At 47.8% G+C, this 21347-nt stretch overlaps 1 protein-coding gene across 3 annotated transcripts in view; it reads left to right on the top strand.

Annotated features, from left to right (window-relative positions):
* The window catches only part of PRPF4 (pre-mRNA splicing tri-snRNP complex factor PRPF4), a 100513-nt gene that overhangs the window by 26875 nt on the left and 52291 nt on the right, over nt 1-21347 (top strand). For all 3 annotated transcript variants that reach the window (XM_085899810.1, XM_085899792.1, XM_085899803.1), the window contains exons 2-6: nt 5170-5345; nt 9459-9645; nt 9733-9823; nt 13696-13775; nt 14029-14122. In XM_085899810.1, coding sequence (XP_085755936.1) covers nt 5192-5345; nt 9459-9645; nt 9733-9823; nt 13696-13775; nt 14029-14122 — 606 coding nt within the window. In that variant the 5' untranslated portion in view covers nt 5170-5191. The remainder of the gene's footprint in view (nt 1-5169; nt 5346-9458; nt 9646-9732; nt 9824-13695; nt 13776-14028; nt 14123-21347) is intronic.

Here is a 21347-nt window from a genome sequence, read left to right as displayed (position 1 = left end):
GTCTGGATCTCGCTTATGCGATCATGCACTGAGATTTAGTGCATGCGGTATGTGTGCAATACAGTGCATGCGGTATGTGTGCAATACAGTGCATGCGGTATGTGTGCAATACAGTGCATGCGGTATGTATGCACAGTGTATATGCATGCGATACGCTCACTGCATGCAGCTGGGCCCCGTACCAGCCCGGCGGTCGCGACCACCGTGCGGTGTTTAATTTAACAGCCGCTAGAGTTCTACGAGTCGCGCTGCAGCTGTGGAACATCGACTTCGAAGTTACCGATGCTTCAAACCCTCGATGTTGATTACGGAATGGCAGAAAAGAAGCTTACGAAGACCAAGAAATGGTCTCAGAAGTACAAGACCGAATACAGTCTCCAATACCCGTGTATTCGAAAGTCTGAAAGAGGAATTCATCATGCGTATTGTACAGTATGCAGCGTTGATATTTCAGTTGAGCACGGAGGTCGCGATGATATTCGGAAGCACGTTGGAAGCAAACGGCACACAGACATTGCAAAGGAGAGATCTTCGAGCACGAGTACCGGTACACTTCTGAATTATTTCACCAAACAAGGGACAAGCGAGGAAGAGGATGTTACCCGAGCGGAACTTCTCTTTAGTGGATTTATTGTGGAACATAACTTGCCCATATCAGTCTCAGATCATGCTGGACCTCTATTTCAAAAGATGTTTCCAGATTCAAAAGTTTCTTCAAAGTATGGATGTGCAAGAACAAAAACTTGCAAGATGTGCAAGATGTGCAAGAACAAAAAAAAAAAAAAAAAAAAAAAACAAGAACAAAAAGCAAGAAAAAAAAAAGAAAAAAAAAAAAAAAAACAAGAACAAAGAAGAAAAAAAGAACACTGGTCAACAATTTTTTACTTTCTGAATGTTGTCTAGATTTCTACTAGTGAATTAGGGTATTCTGGCACTGCTGAATCAGGAAATGGCATCCGTTTCTCTCCATCAGGTCAGGTTTTTGTGCTAAGTTTATTTGAAAAAATCAGATCTTGTGACAAAATCAATTACATTTTTGTGGCATTATCAGCTGATTTTTGTCAACACATATCATCCTAAACATGTTTTTAAGAAAAAAAAATGTTTTGCCAACAACATTTATTGATTACATGATAGAAACATCGATTACTGTCATCTGAATGGTGGGCATTGATAAAGGTAAGTACAAGTAAATTGCATGTTGCGTCACCACTGTTCAAACTTCAGGGCTTGAACTTCCGTTTCTTCGAACTCCTGGAATGTTCAGCGGCAGGGAGGTCTCTCTTCAGATTCCAACAGTAGTCAGCCATCATGACTGCGTCCCAGCGACCCTGATACCTGGTCTCCATCTCCTTCATGTCCTGATGGAATCTCTCCCCCTGCTCGTCACTCATTGAACCCAGGTTCTCAGGAAACCGGTTCATATGTGAAAAAATAGGTAGTGCATCTTGATGCTCATGTTGCAGCCCAGGTTTCTGAAAGCAGTCAGCATGTTGTTGACAAGTTCTGCGTAGTTTCTGGCCTTATTGTTGCCAAGAAAGTTCTTCACTACCAAAACAAATGTCTTCCACGCTTCCAGTTCCACTTCGTTCATTGAGTTTTGAACTCTGGATCTCTGATGAGCTGACGGATCTGAGAACCATCAAAGATGCCAACTTTCAACTTCTCCATGGTCAATCCTGGAAAAGCCTGGCACAAGTAAGTGAAGCAGTCACCATCTTTGTCCAGAGCCTTGGTGAACTGCTTGATTAAGCCGAGCTTGATGTGCAGCGGTGGGAAGAGTATTCTGTCTCTGTCCACCAGAGGGTCGTTGATGACGTTCCTTTCTTTGCATGGCACCAATTCCTCCCACACAGGCCAGTCCTTCTTCGTGTAATGCTGAGCACGGTCCCTACTATCCCACATGCACAGAAAACATGGGTACTTGGTGAAGCCAGACTGTTGTCCCAACAAAAAGTTCACCATCTTCAGGTCAACACAAATAAACCACTTAAGCTGATCATAACCAATTTTCTCCAGCACGTACTTCACCGCTTCATACTTCTCCTTCAGTGTAGTCGAGTGAGCGATGGGTACAGAGGCAAAATGGTTGCCGTTGTGTAGCAGAACACATTTCAGTGATCGCTTGCTGCTGTCAATGAACAGTCTCCAATCTTTGGGTTCGTACTGTGGCACTCAAGCTTGAGCAGAAGCGCATGTCATAAATTGGCGCATGTAGGTATTGTACATTCTTCAGAGTTCGTTATTTCAAGAAATACAACTTTTTTGTATCACATTATTACAAAATCTGCCCCATTAACTTTAGTTTTGATCCACGAACTTTATGCTTTGCCTCACCAATTTTTGGAAGATTTTGAGGTTTTATGACTTCAAACTGATCCCTTTTCGACATAATCACCCAGAACTATCGTACCTGAATACTTCTTGTCATATTATTTCCAATTAAAACAATTATTTGACATGATATTTTACCCCCACCAACTTCTTCTAAAATGCTCCACACATGCGTACATGTGAACAAAAATGTAAACGCCATGTGGCCATATCTCAAAAACTTGACCTGATTGAACAAAACTAATGTGAGTTTTGGATTCAGCGCATCAGATTCGTCCTAAATCAGCTTAAAAAATGCAGACAACAAATTTGTTGTTGACCAGTGTAATTGGTGAGTTGTCAAATGTTACTGCTTCATCTGTTGCCGATATTGCTAGACTCGCTCCATTTAGCCTAGCTCCAGGACGGTAGCAATGACAGTGGTGAGGCCCAACTATATCCTGTCCTGATTTCGTACCATGACAACAGTGCTGGGATTGTGAAGCAAGGTTTGCTAAGTTTGCCTGCGTGCAAACAAGATTCCACTGGAGAAAACATTTTCAAACTGCTTGATCATGAGTTCAGTGACAGGAAAATTCCGTGGGGAAATTGTGTTTCCTTTTGTGCTGATAATGCCTCTGTCATGGTGGGCAAGCACAAAGGAGTCGCTGCTTATATCCACAAACAAAATCCAGAGTGCTACATCATGGGATGCCCTTGCCATATGATGCACAATACGGCCAAGAACGCGGCTCAGGCCTTACCCATTGAATTAGATGACTTTCTCATCGATATTTACTACTACTTGGACAAAAGTAGTAAACGCGTCAAAGGAGTGAAAGCACTGCAAGAACTCTGTGATGCCCCGACACACAAGATTCTGAAGCATGTCGCAACAAGGTGGCTGTCCCTTGGTCAGTGCCTAGACAGGCTGATTGAACAGTGGGAGCCACTTCGCGTCTTCTTCAAAGAAGAAGTACGAAGAAAAAATGCAACCAACTGTAGCCAAGACTCTAACAACGAGCAAGAAGGACGGCACTGTATCTACTGCCAGTACTGGCACTGCAGGATCAAGCACTAGTGGAGCAGCATTCACCACTACCACTGCAGTATCTGCTGCGAAGAAGACAGCAGGGACAGCACCAAAACCAATGCTGAGAGCAGGTAGCATCACCGGCCCTTCATCACGTTCATCTACAAAGCAGATCCCTTCAGAGTCGAGAAAGACTGTGATAGTTCCATCTACAGGCAAAGAAGGACCCAAATTAAGTTCTGCTTTTGCCAAATCACTTGATAGAAGCTCAGCAAAACCTTCGAATCAGAGGTCTTCTTCCTTGGCTGCACCTACCTCAAGCTCTCTCCTCAAACGTAAAATTGGATCTGGTACTACGAGTCTGACCTCTTCTGCTGGCAGTAAACGCAAGTGTGATCGCCCTGCGGCTAAGTGTACTACGAGTTCTACAACTAAAGCGCATCTTCCTCAAACACTGTGCAGGAATCTAGAGAAAAACGTGTCAACAGGATGTTCTTGTCTCCACAAACAAAACTCTATTGTTTCTTCCTTCGATATGCTAACAAGCTTTTTGAGAAGGGGAATCTTCTGCTCCAAAGAGACGAACCCTGTATTCATCTCCTGCACGGAGAATTGAATGATCTTCTGAAAGATATCTTCGTACGGTTTTTGAAACCATCGGTGTCATCGGTTGCTCTGGTAAATGTACCCTTCTCTGACAGAAATCATCAGAACAATGATGAGGACCTCATGATTGGGAACGATGCCAAACTGTATATAAGGGAACAAAGGAGTCTCAAGAAATCCACCTTCACTCTGAGTGAGTCAGACATCCAAGGTTTCTTCAGTGCAGTTCGCTCATATTATGTGAAAGCCTGCAATTATATCTTCAAAACCTGGCCGCCTAGATGATGAATTAGCCAAGCATGCTCAGGTGCTGGATGTTAAGCTACACCAAGAAGTGGGGTTTGACTGTGTGGAGTTTTTCATCAAGAAATTCCCCTGTCTGTTTAGTGGCGGTGATAGTGACATCGACAGCACCCCTTGCTACCAGAGAGAATACAGCAAAGACATAATCAGAAGGGCTAAAAGAGCCACACAGCTGTCACTCAGCAAAGCTGCCATGGAAAAAGCAAGCAGCAGTAGTACCAGCCAGTAAGGTAAGAAAAATATTGCTTCTTTTGTGCTTTTTGTTAATCTTTGATTGTCCCCTAACTTACTAGTATTAACATACATGTAACATTAAAAAGTGCACAATTTTCCCCTTTTTTTGTTCAAAAAGTGGGAATTCTTAACATGTTAAATGCTCCAAAATAGGGCTCAGAGGGCACGAGAGAGCGTCTAGAACCCCAGAGCTTCCAGGGCCCTAAGGCGGGCCCTGGACCCCGCCGCAAGGGTCGAGCACTCCGCGCTCGAGATGTGCGCTTTGCGCACATTATTTGGTGTCGGTTGAAAATCCTCCCTAATTCTGATTTCCAAAAGTTGGCATCTCTGTATAAGTGATTTCCACAAAAAACGATGCCAAAATTATAATTGCGGCTGATTTTGGAACTTCAGGTGGATATACCCACGTAAAATCAATTTCTGTCTCAAGGAATCTAGTTATGACAAATGAATTGAGTATGTAAAAGGGAAAGTTGCAAACTCTAACTCTGTGAGCACTGTTGACATCAAATTGAATGAATAGGATATCAGGTTCACTTGAGTGACCTTGCAGAATTGGCGGCGGAGGTTTTGCACTCTACCGAGTGCTCCCCCTCTAGTTTTTGTTCTGATTTACCTCTGGAGGTTTGTGAATGTTTTGTTCCTTCTTCAGCTGATTTTGTCGTGCTCTTTTTGTTTAGTAACCCGGTGAATAAGGCAGTGATGGATGAAGATGATGGGAGAAGTGCATCCAAGCGACCACGGATCCATTACGGGAGCCTGGAAGAGTCTGAGAGAGAGAAGCTCACAAAGGGTACTTCCAGCAAGAGCACCATTAAAGAGGCCGTGAAGGCAGGACACATCAACATTTCCGGTGGTAAGTTGTGAGCTGACAAGTCATCAGAAACTCTGCTCTTTCAAAGTGTTGGTAATAAACCTGTGGCTATTCTTTTTGGGGGGCGTACACAAAAAATCCGTGATGCTTTGGGCAGTGCAGGTTATCCCCTGAGTATCAGAAGGGGCAGAGGATGTTGGGACCGCAGTCACGTGACTTCATCTTTGGTACAGCCATATTGGATTTCCCTTCGCCATGATGGGACGTGTCAATTTCGAATGATCTTGCTTTAGGTTGACTCCCCCCCTCCCCTCACCCCCAAATGGAAGAGGTGCTGTTGAAATCATTAGTGAGAAGCTAAGAGAGGGCATTTACAAAAACGATAAAGCAGGAAATTCAACTCGAAGTTGGTAAAATTGAGAGGGAGCTGAAGGCCAATGACGTTATCTCATTGACAGCTGTCGGGCGCCACCAATTTTTTTTTTTTTAAATAATAATAATTCCTTGCAAAATGAAAGCTGATTGAAAGTTATAAATGGTTACATTGCTCTCATTCACAAAGTCGTGTATTTTTTAAGGTGGGGGTTTAGTAAAGCGTCACGGGGGGGGGGGAGGAGGAGGAGGAGATTGGGACCAATCTCTGTGCAGAGCGTTGGTGGTGCTTCAGCAGTCTCCTTGGCTATTGGGCACAATTCTGGACAGGTCGCCACTCCGACACAGTATACCAGCATGCTGGCATTCATTTTGCCGACCTCGGAAGGATAACAGGCAGAGTCAACCCCACCTGGTATTAATTCAACAGCTGAGCGGGATTTAAACTCAGGACCCGAGGATACAAAGCCCGCCACCCTAACCATTATGCCAACACCATGCACGGGGGGAGGGAGGGTGTGAAAAACTGCCCAAAAAGTCATGTGTTGTGGTTTTTTTTTGGTTTTTTTATGCATTCCTAGAGTCAATTTGAATGCATCAGTTAGTCACTCCGTTTGGCTGAGGTTTCTTCATTTGGGCTGAGGATGCAATGGCTGATGTCACTTGGAATTGATTGACTTAAAGTGGATAGGTCGTTTCATTCCATAATAGAGGAGACTTTATTTCGTGTCTTTTCAATCCGCCATCAACAATTTTTGTCAATCTTGTTATCAATGTAGATATAAATAAAAACAAATGCATACGATACTTGGAGCTGCTCAATAAAACGTACTCCTCAGATACAGAGCGTGGAAGTTTAGACTGAAATTTTGCCTGCAGTGTACCCAGATCCCTTTAACTTTACGTAACTTCCTTATTTCATGCTTTCCATATATAGTCCTAATGTTATTTTAAAGCTTTTATTGTTGAGATTGAGTGATGTCCACACTGATTGAGATCAAGTTCTGTCCACACCGATCTTAGGTAGAGAAGAGTTTAATTCACATCAAACATATGTGCAAATGGAGAGTGGCTTGGAACACACAGTAGTCTGCATAGACCAACTCTGGCAAGCTCAGTTTTAGCTCTGCCTTGTATACAATTTTACTTGACCCTTGCGTGACTGCCTGTCAGCAAGATTTATCTTGTGTATAATCATTGACTCCCTTCAAACTTGTGTTGTTGAAAAGAGAGTACAGAAAGTACAAGAGCAGCTCTTTTCCTTTCATTATCTTGCATCAGCAAGGTCACTTCCTACGTGTTGTTGTGCCCCAGTAATACTGGGAAGCCCAGCTGTGTTATTTAACAGGCTTGATAGGACAGGAGGGCTACAGAACAGCAATTTAAAAGAGCGATCAAAGATTGCATATCCTCACCAGGATTTGTTTTGTGTGGTGCGGTGTTTGTGCTTGTGTGATGTATAGATCATCCATTGACTATGTAGGTATATGTTCATACAGCAGACAAACATCTTTTTGGTTTTATTGTATAGATTCATGTTCCAATCATGTTTATTTTATAGATGTACTCACTTGGGCTGCGTGATGTCTCAATATTGTTGCCGATTCGGGGTTCGATGCTCGCCACGAGGGGAAGTGCTGGGATCCCTCTTGAATGACTGGTCATGAGGACGCTGAGCACAGATAACTCCGCTCACCCGCAGGTTGCTAGGCAACCATGAATGCCGATTGGCACGGTCAATCCGGGCAGGGTGACACGACTTCACGTGACACCTTACCTGGAGCTAGCTGGCCAATTTGGGTCATGTGCCCTCGATGTGTACTTGCGTTAAACTTACCGTATCAGGTGCAGTCGAGCGGAGCTGCCACGTTTTCACCAGCCAATAAACGGATTGTTGGGATAGAACTTCACGACGAAGCTAATGTATGGACCATGATGGACCAATGAAGGAAAAGAGGAAAATGAGTTGGGTACATTTATAACAGCAATTTATTACAGCAAGGGCGAGGAAAATGATGTGGCACAAATTAGTTTCTTTATAAAATGTTCAGCAGGGGAAAGCAAGGAGTGTGTGTGTGTGTGTGTGTGTGTGTGTGTGTGTGTGTGTGTGTGTGTGTGTGTGTGTGTGTGTGTGTGTGTGTGTGTGTGTGTGTGTGTGTGTGTGTGTGTGTGTGTGTGTGTGTGTGTGTGTGTGTGTGTCAAAAATGAAAATATTTACAGAGTGCAGCATGAACCCCTGAGAAGCTTCTACAATCTTATTTATGTTGCACAGGTTGCAGGTACACACACACACACACACCCGAGAAAATTAGATTTAGCCCAGAGAGAAGAGGAGCAGTTGAGGTGACTGGCAACCTCGTACCTGGCGGGGTCGACGGACCTACGCAACTCATTTGCTTCGAAAGGGGGAGGAGGGGAAAAAAAGCTGGGGTGTCTACAATGTATGAGTGGGAGGTGCAAAAATGTGGTGTACCTTGATGTAAGAAGAAGGTGTGAAAGGTGAGGATCGGAAATGCTCTTTCAGTAAATGAGGCACAGATTACTCACATTGTAATCGTATATCCTATATAGACGTGCTTGCGTTCCAATAGTATGTACTTTGTAGACGGACACGGCCGAAAAAAGATAACGTGTAATACTGACTACCACCAGATTGTGTTTGTGGCCTACGTCAGCACATTGGGTTTGTTTGTCTGTCTGTCTGTCTGTCTGTCTGTCTACAAATGCAATATCCTCTGGCGAGGGTAAAAAATATTGAGAAACGGAATAAATGAAGACGGCAACAATAACAATCCCTTCATGGTTCAGCTTGCAGCACCACCCACCAGAATGCCGCGACGTCACGCAACGTGGCAAATCCGTTTACAAGTCGAACTTTCGACTGAACAGTACGGAATAAAAGTTGGAAGTCAATTTGGATGCCATGAACATAATTGTAAGGGATTGTTCATTGTTTCTCTGAAGGTTGGTGATTACCTGCAAATGAGAGACAGAGACAGAGACAGAGACAGAGACAGACAGAGACAGAGACATGGTAATCGACAAGGGCAAAGGGACAGACACGGTGGTATTATTTTTGTGGATGTAAATTGTGTGTGATTATCCAGCAGATGGTCTTTGTCTTCTCTATTATTTTTCAAAATAACCTTTACCAAAGCAGAATGTATTTTTTTTTATGACGTGTGCCTTGATGCATATTGTACGATGTCGAAAGACTTCACATTGATCAAAGTGACAGTCGGAGGGTCAAAAGTAACTTCAAAAGCCATCTTGTTTGACATCATACTAAATTTCATTTTCTAAATAAGAAGTCACCTCCTTCCAAATTTCCAGTTTTCCCTCCATGGAGTTTCCTTTTGCATCCATCTTGTCTATCCTATGCATCCCCCCCCCCCCATGCTCCCCACACCCATCTTTTGTCCAAGTCTCTTTCTATCTTGGCCTTCAACTCTGCTGTTGGTGTTTCCACCTCTCTCCTGCTCCTTTTGGCCTGTTGTGTCCTGATTCGTTCAGTGCACTAGCTATTCCACAAGCCTGGACAATGTACATAAAAAAACCTGTTCTGTTTGAGTGGCTTTTTAGCTGTGTTGATAGACTTGGGTATGTTGAATAACATTTCAACTCTCTTTGAAGCTTCTGTATCGATTGTTTCTCTGTTTGAAATTTACTAGTTTATGCTAAAGCCTGAATTAAACTGTTTTCAAAGAACATTTGCAGTGTTGTTGTTTTTTTGCCACAACAATGTTGAATGGCAATGCAGTTTGGTGTCCTGTGTTCTTGTAGGCACCGTGTTTGATCTGGAAGAGCATGTCAACGAGCGTCGTGCTGAGGTTCTGGCTGAGTTTGAGCGCAGAAAGCGAGCACGTCAGATCACTGTGCCCACGGATGATGCCGAGGTTAAGGCTGGTCTTCGTAACTTATCTGAGCCAATAACATTATTTGGTGAGGGACCGGCGGAACGCAGGGAGAGGTAATTGATCCTCACTGAGAACCTTGATCGCTCGTCATACCCTTGTTTTTGTGAGCATTCATAATTGCTTGTGCTTGTGTGTTTTAGGTTGCGCAACATCCTGTCGGTGCTGGGGCAGGATGCCTTGCAAAAGAACAAGGAGGAGGAGGAAGAAAGGGCCAAAAAGGCAAAGCAGGAGGTTTGTTTGTGTAGGAGTTGCATATGCAGTATTCATGAGGATCTTGTTTTCTTTGTCTGTATTATGTCGGCCCATTGGCCTCCTCCACTCAGGAGACTCCCTCGCTGAGAGAATCTGGTGAACAGGATCAGCGACAGGAAAACAAGCCACATGTCCATACAGCCGCAGCTGATGCTCACGGACTATGCAGGTAACAAATCTCATTTGAGTCTCTCTCAGCAACCGCTCGTTGGACACAAAATCCGACTAGCGATAGCCAAGGATTCTCTGAAGAGACATGGTACCAAAGGAATTAAGTCTCCGTCTCAGATCCTTGGTCAGAGTCCAAGTCTCGCATCCATAGAGCAAGACTGGAAGCACCAGGGACCTGAAGACTCGGACTTTCGTCCTCCCGCACAGGTACCGGCAGCGCCACACCCCATTATCCATTGAATCCATGACTCCGCAGGCCCAACCCAGACGTCTATTGACCTCTGACTCACAGCCAGCAGAGAAATGAATATCACAGCCAAGGTAAGTGAATCTCTCCACGACCTCAACATCCTCACCACAAACAGGCATAGACAGGACAGCCGCATCCAAGATGTCATTGAAAGCCTGGATCTTAGTTTTGACCCAGGAAAGCCGTAATCCCAGCGGCTCCAACTCCTCATTCAGCACTTCGAGGGCCCCCAAAAGGATATCTAAAGTCTCCGCAAAGATGACTGCATCATCGGCGAAATCAAGGTCTGAGATCTTGATATTCCCAAACGATGCACTGCAGCTTGATATCTCCGACATCCTCCCAAGAATCCAGTCCATACAAGTGCTGAAAAGTGTGGGGGGCAGTACACACCCCTGACGAACTCCAGTAACAACTGAAAATAAGTCAGAGATTGTATCACCACATCTCACAGCACTCTCAGTACCAGAGTAGAGTTCAGACATCAGATCGATCAGTTTTGGTGGAACCCCACGAAGACCTAGAATCCTCCAGAAGGCATCCCGATTCACTGAATCGCACGCTTTACAGAGATCAACATAAGCTGCTAGCATCCCCTGCCGAAACTCTCGTCTGCGTTCGGTAAGGACCCGAAGAGCAAGGATACGGTCAATTGTTGACCTCTTTGGTGTAAAGCCTGATCTCTGGACGCTGGTGATCAAGCAGATGGTGGCGAACCCTATCAAGACTTATCCGAGCAAAGACCTTGCCCGGCACTGAGAGCAGCGTCACCCCTCGGTCGTTGTTGCAGTCTTGGCGATCACCCTTCCCTTTCCAGAGAGGGGCAAGAAGGCCCCTCTTCCAGTCAGTTGGGATTATGCCTGTGTTCCAGGCAGAGCACAGAACTGCATGCATCGACACGAGTGCAGCATTTTCACCAGCCTTGAGAAATTCAGCATGGATGCCACAGATCCCTGGAGTTTTACCCCCATTTCAACCGGTTCACCGCAGCCTTTTTTCACAAGCGAAGGTGGACCACAGTTGATTGGAGGGTCAGCAACAGGGACTGTAATACCCCTGACGTCCAACTCGACAGCTGGTGGATCAGCCTGGTTCAGCTGCCGAAAGTAACCAGCCCAGCAGGCCTTCACTTCGGACTCCTCTGTTAAGAGCCTACCACCCTCTGCTCTAACTGCAGTGCTCCGAGGGATGGGCTTGGATGAACGTAATGCGCGAATTCCCCCTGTAAGCGGGACGAGAATCACCTGTCCACAGGTGAAGCTCTACCCCCTCACAGATTCCTCGCACATCGGCCTCCTTGTCCACCCTCAGCACACATACATTTTTTACACCTCAGCTCCCTGAACAGCTCAGCTCTGCCATTCAGCCTGGCCCTGCGACTCTGGTCAATGATATCCAGTGTCCCTTGGGAGACAAAATTCTTCTTTGCCCTGCGGTGAGTTCCAAGACATCCACCGGCAACATCAAGGACGGTCGTCTTGAAGGCACTCCACAACTCTTCAGGACCTCCCAAAGCACCCAGACCCCCAAATCTCTACTCAGCTTGTTCACAAACTACTCAGCTGCCCTCTCATCTTTAAGCTTGCCAACATCCAACCTCGGCTGGGATGGTACCATTCTCCCGGATTTAAGGTGCAATTTCAGAGTAGCTACAAGAAGCCGGTGTTCAGTATTGAGGAACTGAGCACTTCAGTAGACCCTGCAGATCTGGATCATCCTCCAGCAACCGTCAACGAGGACATGGTCAATCTCCTTTGCCACATTGCTAGCGTTGAAATACTAAGTCCAGCGATGAGCTCGTGCGTCCTGAAACCAAGAACCAGCCACCATATATCAATGACTTCTTGCAAAGTCAAGGAACTTCGTGCTATTCTGGTTCATAGTTCCAGACCCATGGAGACCGACACGTGTCTCATAACCATCCCTATCAGTTCCAGTTGATGCATTGAAATCCCCCAAGACTAGAAGTGTATCTTGTTTGAGGCACTGATCAACTACATACTCGAGCGTGGTGTCGAATGCATCCTTCACGGTGAGATCACTCGCCTTAGTCAGAGCATAAACAGAGACCAGGGTAATGACACCTAAGAAGTGACGAATCCTTAGTCTCATAATACGCTCGTTGACCGGTGTTACCTCAACTATCATTGGAGTCAGCTTGTTGGACACAGCTACAGACTCAAGCGTGGTGTCGAATGCATCCTTCACGGTGAGATCAGTCAGAGCATAAACAGAGACCAGGGAAATGACACCAAAGGAGTGACGAATCCTTGGTCTCATAATACACTCGTTGACCGGTGTTACCTCGATTATCATTGGAGTCAGCTTATTGGACACAGCTTCAGCAACTCCTTGTGAATGGTAACCATTAGAGCAACCAGACCAATAGTAGGTGTCACCACCCACCATGATCTCACCGCAATCCGGTCTCCGAAACTCAGAGAGTGCTGCAATACCGATATCCAAACGTTTGAGCTCAGGTGATAACAGAGACAGGTGATCATCCTCTCTTCGGGATAGGACATTCCAGGCACCCACCCGAAGGGACCGCCTCAGGTTAACCCAAGGAGACCGCCGTCTGGTGGACGACACCTCAGCACCACTCCGACACACTCTCCCGCAATCTGACCCGGGAATGTTACCCCGTGGTTTCCCTCCTATTATCAAAGATTGGGGGTCCCGAAGGCTTTGCCCAAATCCCTTCATCCGGTGAGCTGCCCTGCGAAGGGAAGCTGCACAGGAGGGACTACCACTGAGTGGGTTTTCAGGTTTCTTTGCGTTTTTGTGTTTTGTGGAATGAAGAGTTTTATGGTGGCTGGAGTGCAAGTCCTTCCACCAACCTCCTAATAAAAAGTACCCCAACTGTGGGAGAACGTCCACAGACACAGTTGAGCACTAGATATGGATGGCAGTTGGCTCACAAGGAGCTCCTCCGCTTTTGAGTAATGGTCGGCTTTTCGGCTTTTTTAGTAATAGCTTCCTTCTTGCCACCAAGCCACACAGGCTAGACTTGTGGAGTGCTTGGGATATTGTTGTCACATGCACACAGTGACCAGTCTTTGCCGTAAAGACATGTCGCTCTTTCAAAGTTTCTATTAGCCTCTTGGTGGCCTATATGAGCAGTCTCCTTGCTTGGTCATCCAGTTTGGAGGGACGGCCTGATCTACGCAGAGTCTTGGTAGTACCATGCACCTTCCACTTCTTAATGAATGCCTTGCCTGTGCTCCAAGGGATAGTCAATGTCTTTGAAATGTTTTTATACCCATCCCCTGATCTGTGCCTTTCCACAACTTTATCCCTGAGATCTTTTGAAAGCTCCTTGGAGCTCATGGTTGAGTCTTTGCTGTGAAATTCACTCCCTATGTGTTTATAATTATTACATCTGTTGTACACCTGCAACATACCCAATGTGCTTTGTTTTTGTTTGTAGAGCCAGGAGACATGGTACCATGAGGGTCCTGAGCCTTTGAAACAGGCTCGCCTGTGGATTGCTAGCTACTCTTTGCCCAGGTGAGAGTGTCGAAGTAAATTCAGTAAAATGTACTTGGTTGAACTCTCAGACTGATCCAATTGAACATTTACATTCATGTCAGGCTAACAGTGTGCATTCATTGAGAAAGATAATGCATCAACATCATTTTCCCATTTCGAAGCACTGGTTATGCTTCAGTAATGGTTGTGATATGTTGGCCATTTATTGTGGAGAATTGTGGTCACCATTCTGTGTCAAAAAGTGCAGCGTCGTGATGGGTGTTGCCTGCAGGGCGATGTTGCGCCTGGAGGAGGCCCGGAATACCAAGGGCCTGCCTGAAGCGGCTAAGAATGCACGGCGTCAGGAACTCCATCGGCAGATCAGGGTATATTAGGCATTGTCTGTGCTATTATTTGGTGATCTTCCACATGGCCAGAGCCAGATGTCCCATCTTTTTTTCTTCCATGATGCTGTGTCGGGGTTCGGACCCTGTACCTTGAATTACAATGTTTCGATTTGGAGAGACACAATCATTAGCATATTTAATGGTCTAATCACAGCAAAGAAAATGGAACTGCATGCACACGCACACGCACACGCACACACGATGTCAAGAACAAGATCTCTTTCTGTTTTATTCATCAATCGATCAACCCAACATAAGAATCACTTAAACAAATACCAAACAAAAGAATAAACCATGCCAAACAAAAGAATCACTTAAACAAATGCATTAAGAGAACTTACTATTAAACTAACGATTGAACTAACAATTAATTAGACAATTAATAAATTTGCCAACCAGCCCACTAAGCAATCTAACCAAACCCCTGTGCACAGGTCTAACAAATTGCCGACAGCGAATGTAACAATCTGCTCTGTCTTCTTGCCAGACACACGTGCTTATATACTTTTGGTCTTGCGCATTACAGTTTGGGCAAGACCCTTTTTGCCGTGAGTGGCTTGACCTGTTCTTGCAAGAGCATGTTTCATGGTTTAGCCGGTAAAAGATTGTGGACCTACAAAGTTCCTGTTCGTGCAACTTTCACAAGACATCTTATCTCAACGAAGAGAGAGAGACAGCGAGAGACGGACAAAAAAAAAAAATTAATACATGGGGCAAGAGAAAGGGAGAGATTATTTTCCCTCCCACCACCCCTTTCCTGGGTGTCAGCTCTTTCCACATCACAGCCGTGCTGTGCAGTGTTTACACTCGGCCCGTTTCTCCAAATACAATTCATGGTTATGTTTTAAATCATACCAAATAAAAAGGAAAACCTCTTCTCTGAACATTAACAAAAATTTAACTGTATGCAAGCAACAAGCAAACCTTAATATAGGAAGATATTGTTAGGAATCTGCCGCCCGCCGGCGTGCGGACAGCTGCTTTAGCCAATGGTGGCTGTCTCGCCCACCGAACGGACAATTCAGTCGCGACTTTCCGGAACAACGCCAAAAACCAGTCACGGGTGTGCTCCAAGCGCACACCACGGCCGAGTCAACACTCGACCCGCGCGCGACAGGGTCAATCGCCGAATTATCGATATACCTAAGTATTCGCGCGGGCAGACTACCAAGAGACCGTACCTCAACGAAGGCCTGCTTGGACACGAACCGCTTAAGCGGTTCATTGCGTTCTAGAATAACCGAGCGGTGTATTATCGCCAGGCCTTGTTGGACCCAATTCTTTTATCGGTTATTAAAAAGCCTGCTATTATTCCAAGAGCAATACGGCGGTTCAATGGGGGAAAGAGGACACGACGAACGGGTTAACATTCACACAAGGACATTTATTTATAAAACAACACATATGCAGTCATCCATTCAGGTATGCAAAACACTAATATGCACGTAAGCAGAAAAGCAATGGAATTGGTGGGAAGGAACAAGACACGAACAAGGCAAAGCACTACAACCGTTTATTATTATTATTATTATTATTATTATTATTCACAAGCACTTCCACAGTTCTACTTGCGGGACATGGCGCCACAACATTCATTCAAATAAACAAGGAAAGACCCCCTCAAAGGCAAGGGGGTCAGACTGGGACTGTAGGCCTTTATTTTGTGGGGCTTGGCGGACCGAAGGAGTCCCACGAGACCGTTGCAGGTTACCTCCACCCTCGTGGTGCCTCGATGCGGCGACCCGCGACGCTCCTTCCCCACGGCAGCGAGCGTAACCGTGGTTGTGCCCAGGCTTTGCCAAGCGGCCGGGTGAGCGGGCCTCAGCCGACGACGCGTTGAGAGGAACGAACGGGTTTTGATGCTGTTTCAAAGTTGATGCTCTTTGTAAGAACCCGTCCGTTCCTCAGCGACGCTCGGACTTTCCCGAAGCTCGATCACCTCAGACCATTTGGCGCTGGCTGGCGAGCTCTCTCCTGCTCCCCCCACACGAACGCACAGGTCTGCGCAGCACAGCAGGCTCATCCATGCTTTCCGTCTCGCGTGTCCTCCGCTCCCTTGGACTCCGCCCCGCCTGTGTTCTTCCGACTCCAGACTTCACCGACCGCCTCCAGACTTCGAACTGGCGCTCTGTGCGGCATTTTATAGGGTTCGTGAGACGAGATCTGACCTCCGCTCTCTGACCTCTGACCTCCACAGGCCCCGCCCCTTTTTCTCCTGTGATCCGAATTCCGACGCGAAGCTTCCACAGAGCGGACGTGCGTGAAATCACCGTTGCTGGCGCCAACTAAGAAACCCCCGCGTCTGTTTGCAGCGACGCTGTTCGCTGGGGACTCGCCGCGGCTGGTGTAAAGATGGCGGCGTTCGCGGAGATGAAGGTGAGGCGATGTTACTCGGGTGGGGGAGATGCGGTTTAGGAGATGGTGGGGAGATGTCGTCGTTATGAAGGCGGTGTGGAGAGGGTGGTTGGTGGTTGACGTGGTGGTTGGTGGGTGGCGTGAAGAAGGTGGTTGGTGGGTGGCGTTGTGGTTGGTCTAAAATAATGATAGTAAAGAAAAACGGCTAACTCAAGATCACAGCCCGGGTAACACGAATAATTCCCATTAAACAACGGTGGGGAAATCTAACTGAACACGGACTTATCGGCATAACTGAACTAAGGACCTATATGGTGTTCTGCGAATTTCCACAGCCGTAACACTACCCCCTCCCCTTTTTTACAGACTCGTCCTGAGTCGTCAAATTTTCGTGTGCTTAAATTTCCCCTCGTACGTTTTATCTTCGGATCCCTGAGTGCAACATTTATTGTATTCGTGTCCCAAAAATAAATAACCTACGGGCTGAGTGACTAACTAAACAAACCCACTCATGCAGACGACTTAAATAAATTGCCGGCGCTATGACAAACATGCAGGGGGCGCAACTCATGTACAATTTTTACTTAACCTTACACATTTTACACTAAACCATGGCCCAGGACTGATGAACTCTGCAGGAAAAGAAAAGCAGGGAGCCAGGCGACTAACACGCAGTCTCTGGCTCATGAATCCAATGCAGGTGACAGGGAATGTGGCCGGCTGCTCAAACGCAGTCTTCGGCCTCCCCCATGAAATGAGCGCAGTGAATACAATACGGTGCACGGGCTGCACCATTGCAGTCTCTGTGTGTGGCTGCCTGCAAGGCAGTCCCTGCAGAACACTGAATGGGCACTGACGCAAGCAAACAACACGGTGCATGGGCCGCCAATGCAGTCCCGTGATGCGGCTGCCTACAGGGCAGTCCCTGCAGAACGCGCGATGATTCTGGCGCACATGGTGATGGATGGATGGGGCAAATGCAACAAAAAGGGCTAGCAGGCATGGGGTCAAGGCAAAGGCAGGCAGACAAGGCATGGCAAGGCAAGACAAGGCCGTGGTAGCAAAACGGGCCGGTGGTGAAGCTGACCGGCACAGGCGTTGTAGCAAAACAGCCGGCAGATGAACTGACTGGCACAGGCCTTGTAGCAAAACAGCCGGGAGATGAACTGACCGGCACAGGCCTTGTAGCAAAACAGCCGGCAGATGAACTGACCGGCACAGGCCTTGAAGCAAAACAGCCGGCAGATGAAGCTGGCAGGCCTCTTGTCTTGTACTGGAGGTTCGTGGAGGGAGTGCGGTGGTGCTGGCCACTCGGAAGGCGGGCTCGGACCTACTCTACTGTCTCCCTCCCAACCTATCGCCTTTGCCTATCTCTATCCATACCCACTCTCTTAATTTGCAAAAAATCCCCAATTTAGCCCCATCTTTTTTTAATTTTTTTTATTTTTATTTCCTCTATAAATTCGTCTCCCGAACCCCCTTTATCGTCTGTCTGGCTAACCTATCATCATCCTCGTCTACTCCCAACCCCTAAGTGCCATTCCTGGAGAGGAAAAAGGGAGAGCTAGCATCCTGTGTCGGGGCCCAACGAAGCCTCAAAATGGCCTCCAGATCTCAGCGATCTACTTTATCACGGCGAGTCCAGCGGCCCACAACGAGAGCGAAGGGATAGATGGTGCGGAGGGGTACACTTCCTAATCTACCCTAACCATTTAACTTTGAACTACCCCGGGGCTTTCCAAACGTGCCTCTCGCTAAAACTGCTGGTTCTACAAACCAAGATTCCCGTCGCCTGTGTTGGTGTCCTTACAAATTTCGGGCCTCGCCCTCGAATTTCCCTCGTGCCCTTGCACGTTTTCGTGGCTGGGACGTGTGGCTCCCTTGGCAGGAACTACCCTCTGCCGATTCTCAAACTATGGCATCCCCGGGCCCTGCAACTGCCTCCGAGCCTACCAGCTCCCTAAACACTGGGGAGTGCCCTCCCTGGCTACTCCCCCTCGATGCCCACGTGGCGTGTTGACGCCCTAGGTCCCTTTCCGAGGGCCGCCCGTGCCCAGTACACTGCCCCCGTAGCATTCTGGCGCCACGAGCCCCGCATCATGTGGGCCCACCCGTGCCCACTACGCTATCCCGGCCCCCCATGGGTCCTTGGCCTACCGCGGCCGACTAACCCGGTGCCCGGGGTACCCACTAAGCGATACTCACCATTTGCAGCCACGCTCCCAGCCCGTCAACAGGGCTCCTGCACCCCTCCAAATGGGTTTCGAGCCTACATTCGCACCAACAGCAAAACGACCTCCATTTTGTCAATTTAACTAACCCACGAACTCACTTTATACTGACCCCGGGGTCCTTTGGGTGGGAATTACTCCTTCCCCCAATCACTCATCGCACCATGCATACCACATTCACTCCATACACTCAGGCTCGCTGGCCTTCACTCACTCAACATGTCTCCATCCATTTCACCACTCACATCGCTGAATACTGCCATTGTTCTGACTGCATCCCCAAACTACCTTGTGCTCCCTCGTCATCCATTACAATATAGCACGTTCCATTTAATCTATGTAGTTAAGCTACGTCCCCTCTCCACACTCAAAGTTTGTCCATGTCTCCAAATATTATTTTCCATTTTCCATCCTAAATCGAAACTGAAATCCCTCGACCTAATCCATTCCACAGGCTCCATGAGGACTTATCCCTGCCCCATGAAGCCGGTCGAACTAAACTAACCCTTCCCCTTAACTAGTGGTATCCTGAGCCCGGGCTCGGGGGTCTTCCACCCCTGCCCAGGGATCCTGTTCACCCGAAGCGAGGCTTGCTTTTTTTTTTAATGCGTGCAACAGCGCGGCAACTCGCAACCTGCGCTCTTTTCACGTGACGTCATGGCAGCTGTTCGCGCTTCGCGCACCTCGTCCCTCCTCGGACAGTACCATCCGGCAGGGATTTCCCTCCTGCTGGATTCCGACCATGCAGCCACGGCGTCACCCTGCGCATTAAAAGCAAGCCTCGCGTTTCGAGGGGTTCCCCACGTGAGCACATGGGCTCTGCTCGTCGGAGCTTCACACACGTCCGCCTGGAGAACCCATCCGGTCCAAATTCACATCCAGCCTACCTTCTGTCCGTCCGCGGGATCGGTTAATCCACCACGTGCGTTTACGGACCGGGTTTCACTCCCGCAGGCTCGCACGTGGTGGCCTCGTGCGTAACACAGCACGGACCCCACACGCGCTGCCGTGCAAACCCGGCACGGTTCCCAAAACAGCTACGGCCACTACTCGGCCTTTGTCCACTGTCAGGCACCATCTTCGTCGCACTCTCGCGCACAAACTTCCCCGTGCCATGACACTCACACACTTCGCCATGACACTCACACCGGGACATGCGGTTGCATGTTCCCGCATGCCGACCGCCATCTCCCTCACATACAGCACTCTCACATACTCGGTCCCTCTCACACACGGCCGTTCACTTACTCGCGCCGTTTCACTCTTACACGGGATTCCATTCACACACGGCCGTTCACTCGCACACGTGGTTGCACTCACACACGGTGCTTCATATACACACGCTGTGCTGGGAAGCACCCATTCCGGCACACTCGCAACCTCGCACACCATTTTACTCACACACGCCGTCTCTTTCACCCACTTGATGTGTGCGTTTCAGCACACATTTCGCCACACTCGTGAACACACATACCGGGACAATTACATTGGGGATTTGCACTACCTCAAGCGCTCCCGGGGTCTCCAAACCCCTAAGCTCCACGTGCACCCGTCCACATCACTCGCCCCACTCTACCTTGCAAAGCTCGACCGGACCCACCTGGTCGTGCTCCACTTCAGGGGGGAATATTCCCTCCCCTCGTTCCTGGAGTAGGCTATCCGGCTGCTTGCACCGGGTCACGAGACATTCCCCGAGCTCCCCCTCATTGTCCTCCACTCCCTCCGTGTGTGTGTTCGTCTTTATTGTGCAGTCTCTCCTCTACCGTCTCCATCTCCTGCGTCTCTGTTATTTCTGTCACCTCGTTCATTATCTCCCTCGTCTCTACGTGGTCTCTGTCACCCCATTTTGCTTTTTCCTTCTCTGTCACCGTCGCTCTCTCTGCCGTTACGAGTCTTGTCCAACATGTCTCCCGAATTATTTTGTCCTCCAGCGCGGGGCCAACACAGTCCACACTCCCTCTTGTCGGTTCGGTCGTACTGCCTCGTGGTGCCGCCATTTTGAGCTCCACTGCTTCGTCGCACGCTATCGCCATTAAGCCCGCCTGCAGGCCTCGGCCGATGTGCTGTATTTCACCCCGCATTTCTTTCATTTTGTTTTTCATTTCTTTCATTTTGTTTTTCATTTCTTTCATTTCGTTTTTCATTTCGTTTTTCGCTTCTAGTGTGTTTCCATCCATTTTTCCAGCATGGCCAATATCTGCGCCATTCCGCTCAACACAACCGATCCGTCCTCATCGGTCGCAATTTCGCTGGGGACCGGGGAGGGATTTTGACGGAGGAGGGGGTGTCAAAAACCGCGGCCGCCGCCGCTGCGCCCATTTCGGGTTCTGGGTTGGGAAATGCAACCTGCATCTCAATGGGAATGTCCTGCACAGGGATTTCATCCTGGGCCATGGATTCTAACATTTCTAAATTCATTTCTAAACCCTCCTGCCCTGTTCGCCTTGAACCGCCATCTTGCTTCTCAGAACAATTTGAAAAGCTTGTAATTTGGGGAACACAGAGGGTTGCTTCGCACACCCTTGGTCTGGTTCCGTTAATTTGGTTTGGAGGGGAAAGAATCTGTTTCCCACTCCTTGACAACAGTGTTACGAATCTGCCGCCCACCGGCGTGCTGA

The sequence above is a fragment of the Eptatretus burgeri genome, chromosome 1 (genome assembly GCF_056783735.1).
Source record: "Eptatretus burgeri isolate ZD-2024b chromosome 1, Ebu_testis_v1, whole genome shotgun sequence".
In the NCBI taxonomy this organism is placed as follows: Eukaryota; Metazoa; Chordata; class Myxini; order Myxiniformes; family Myxinidae; genus Eptatretus; species Eptatretus burgeri.
Note: the sequence above shows the minus strand (reverse complement) of the source record. Positions and strands in the feature narration are given on the sequence as shown.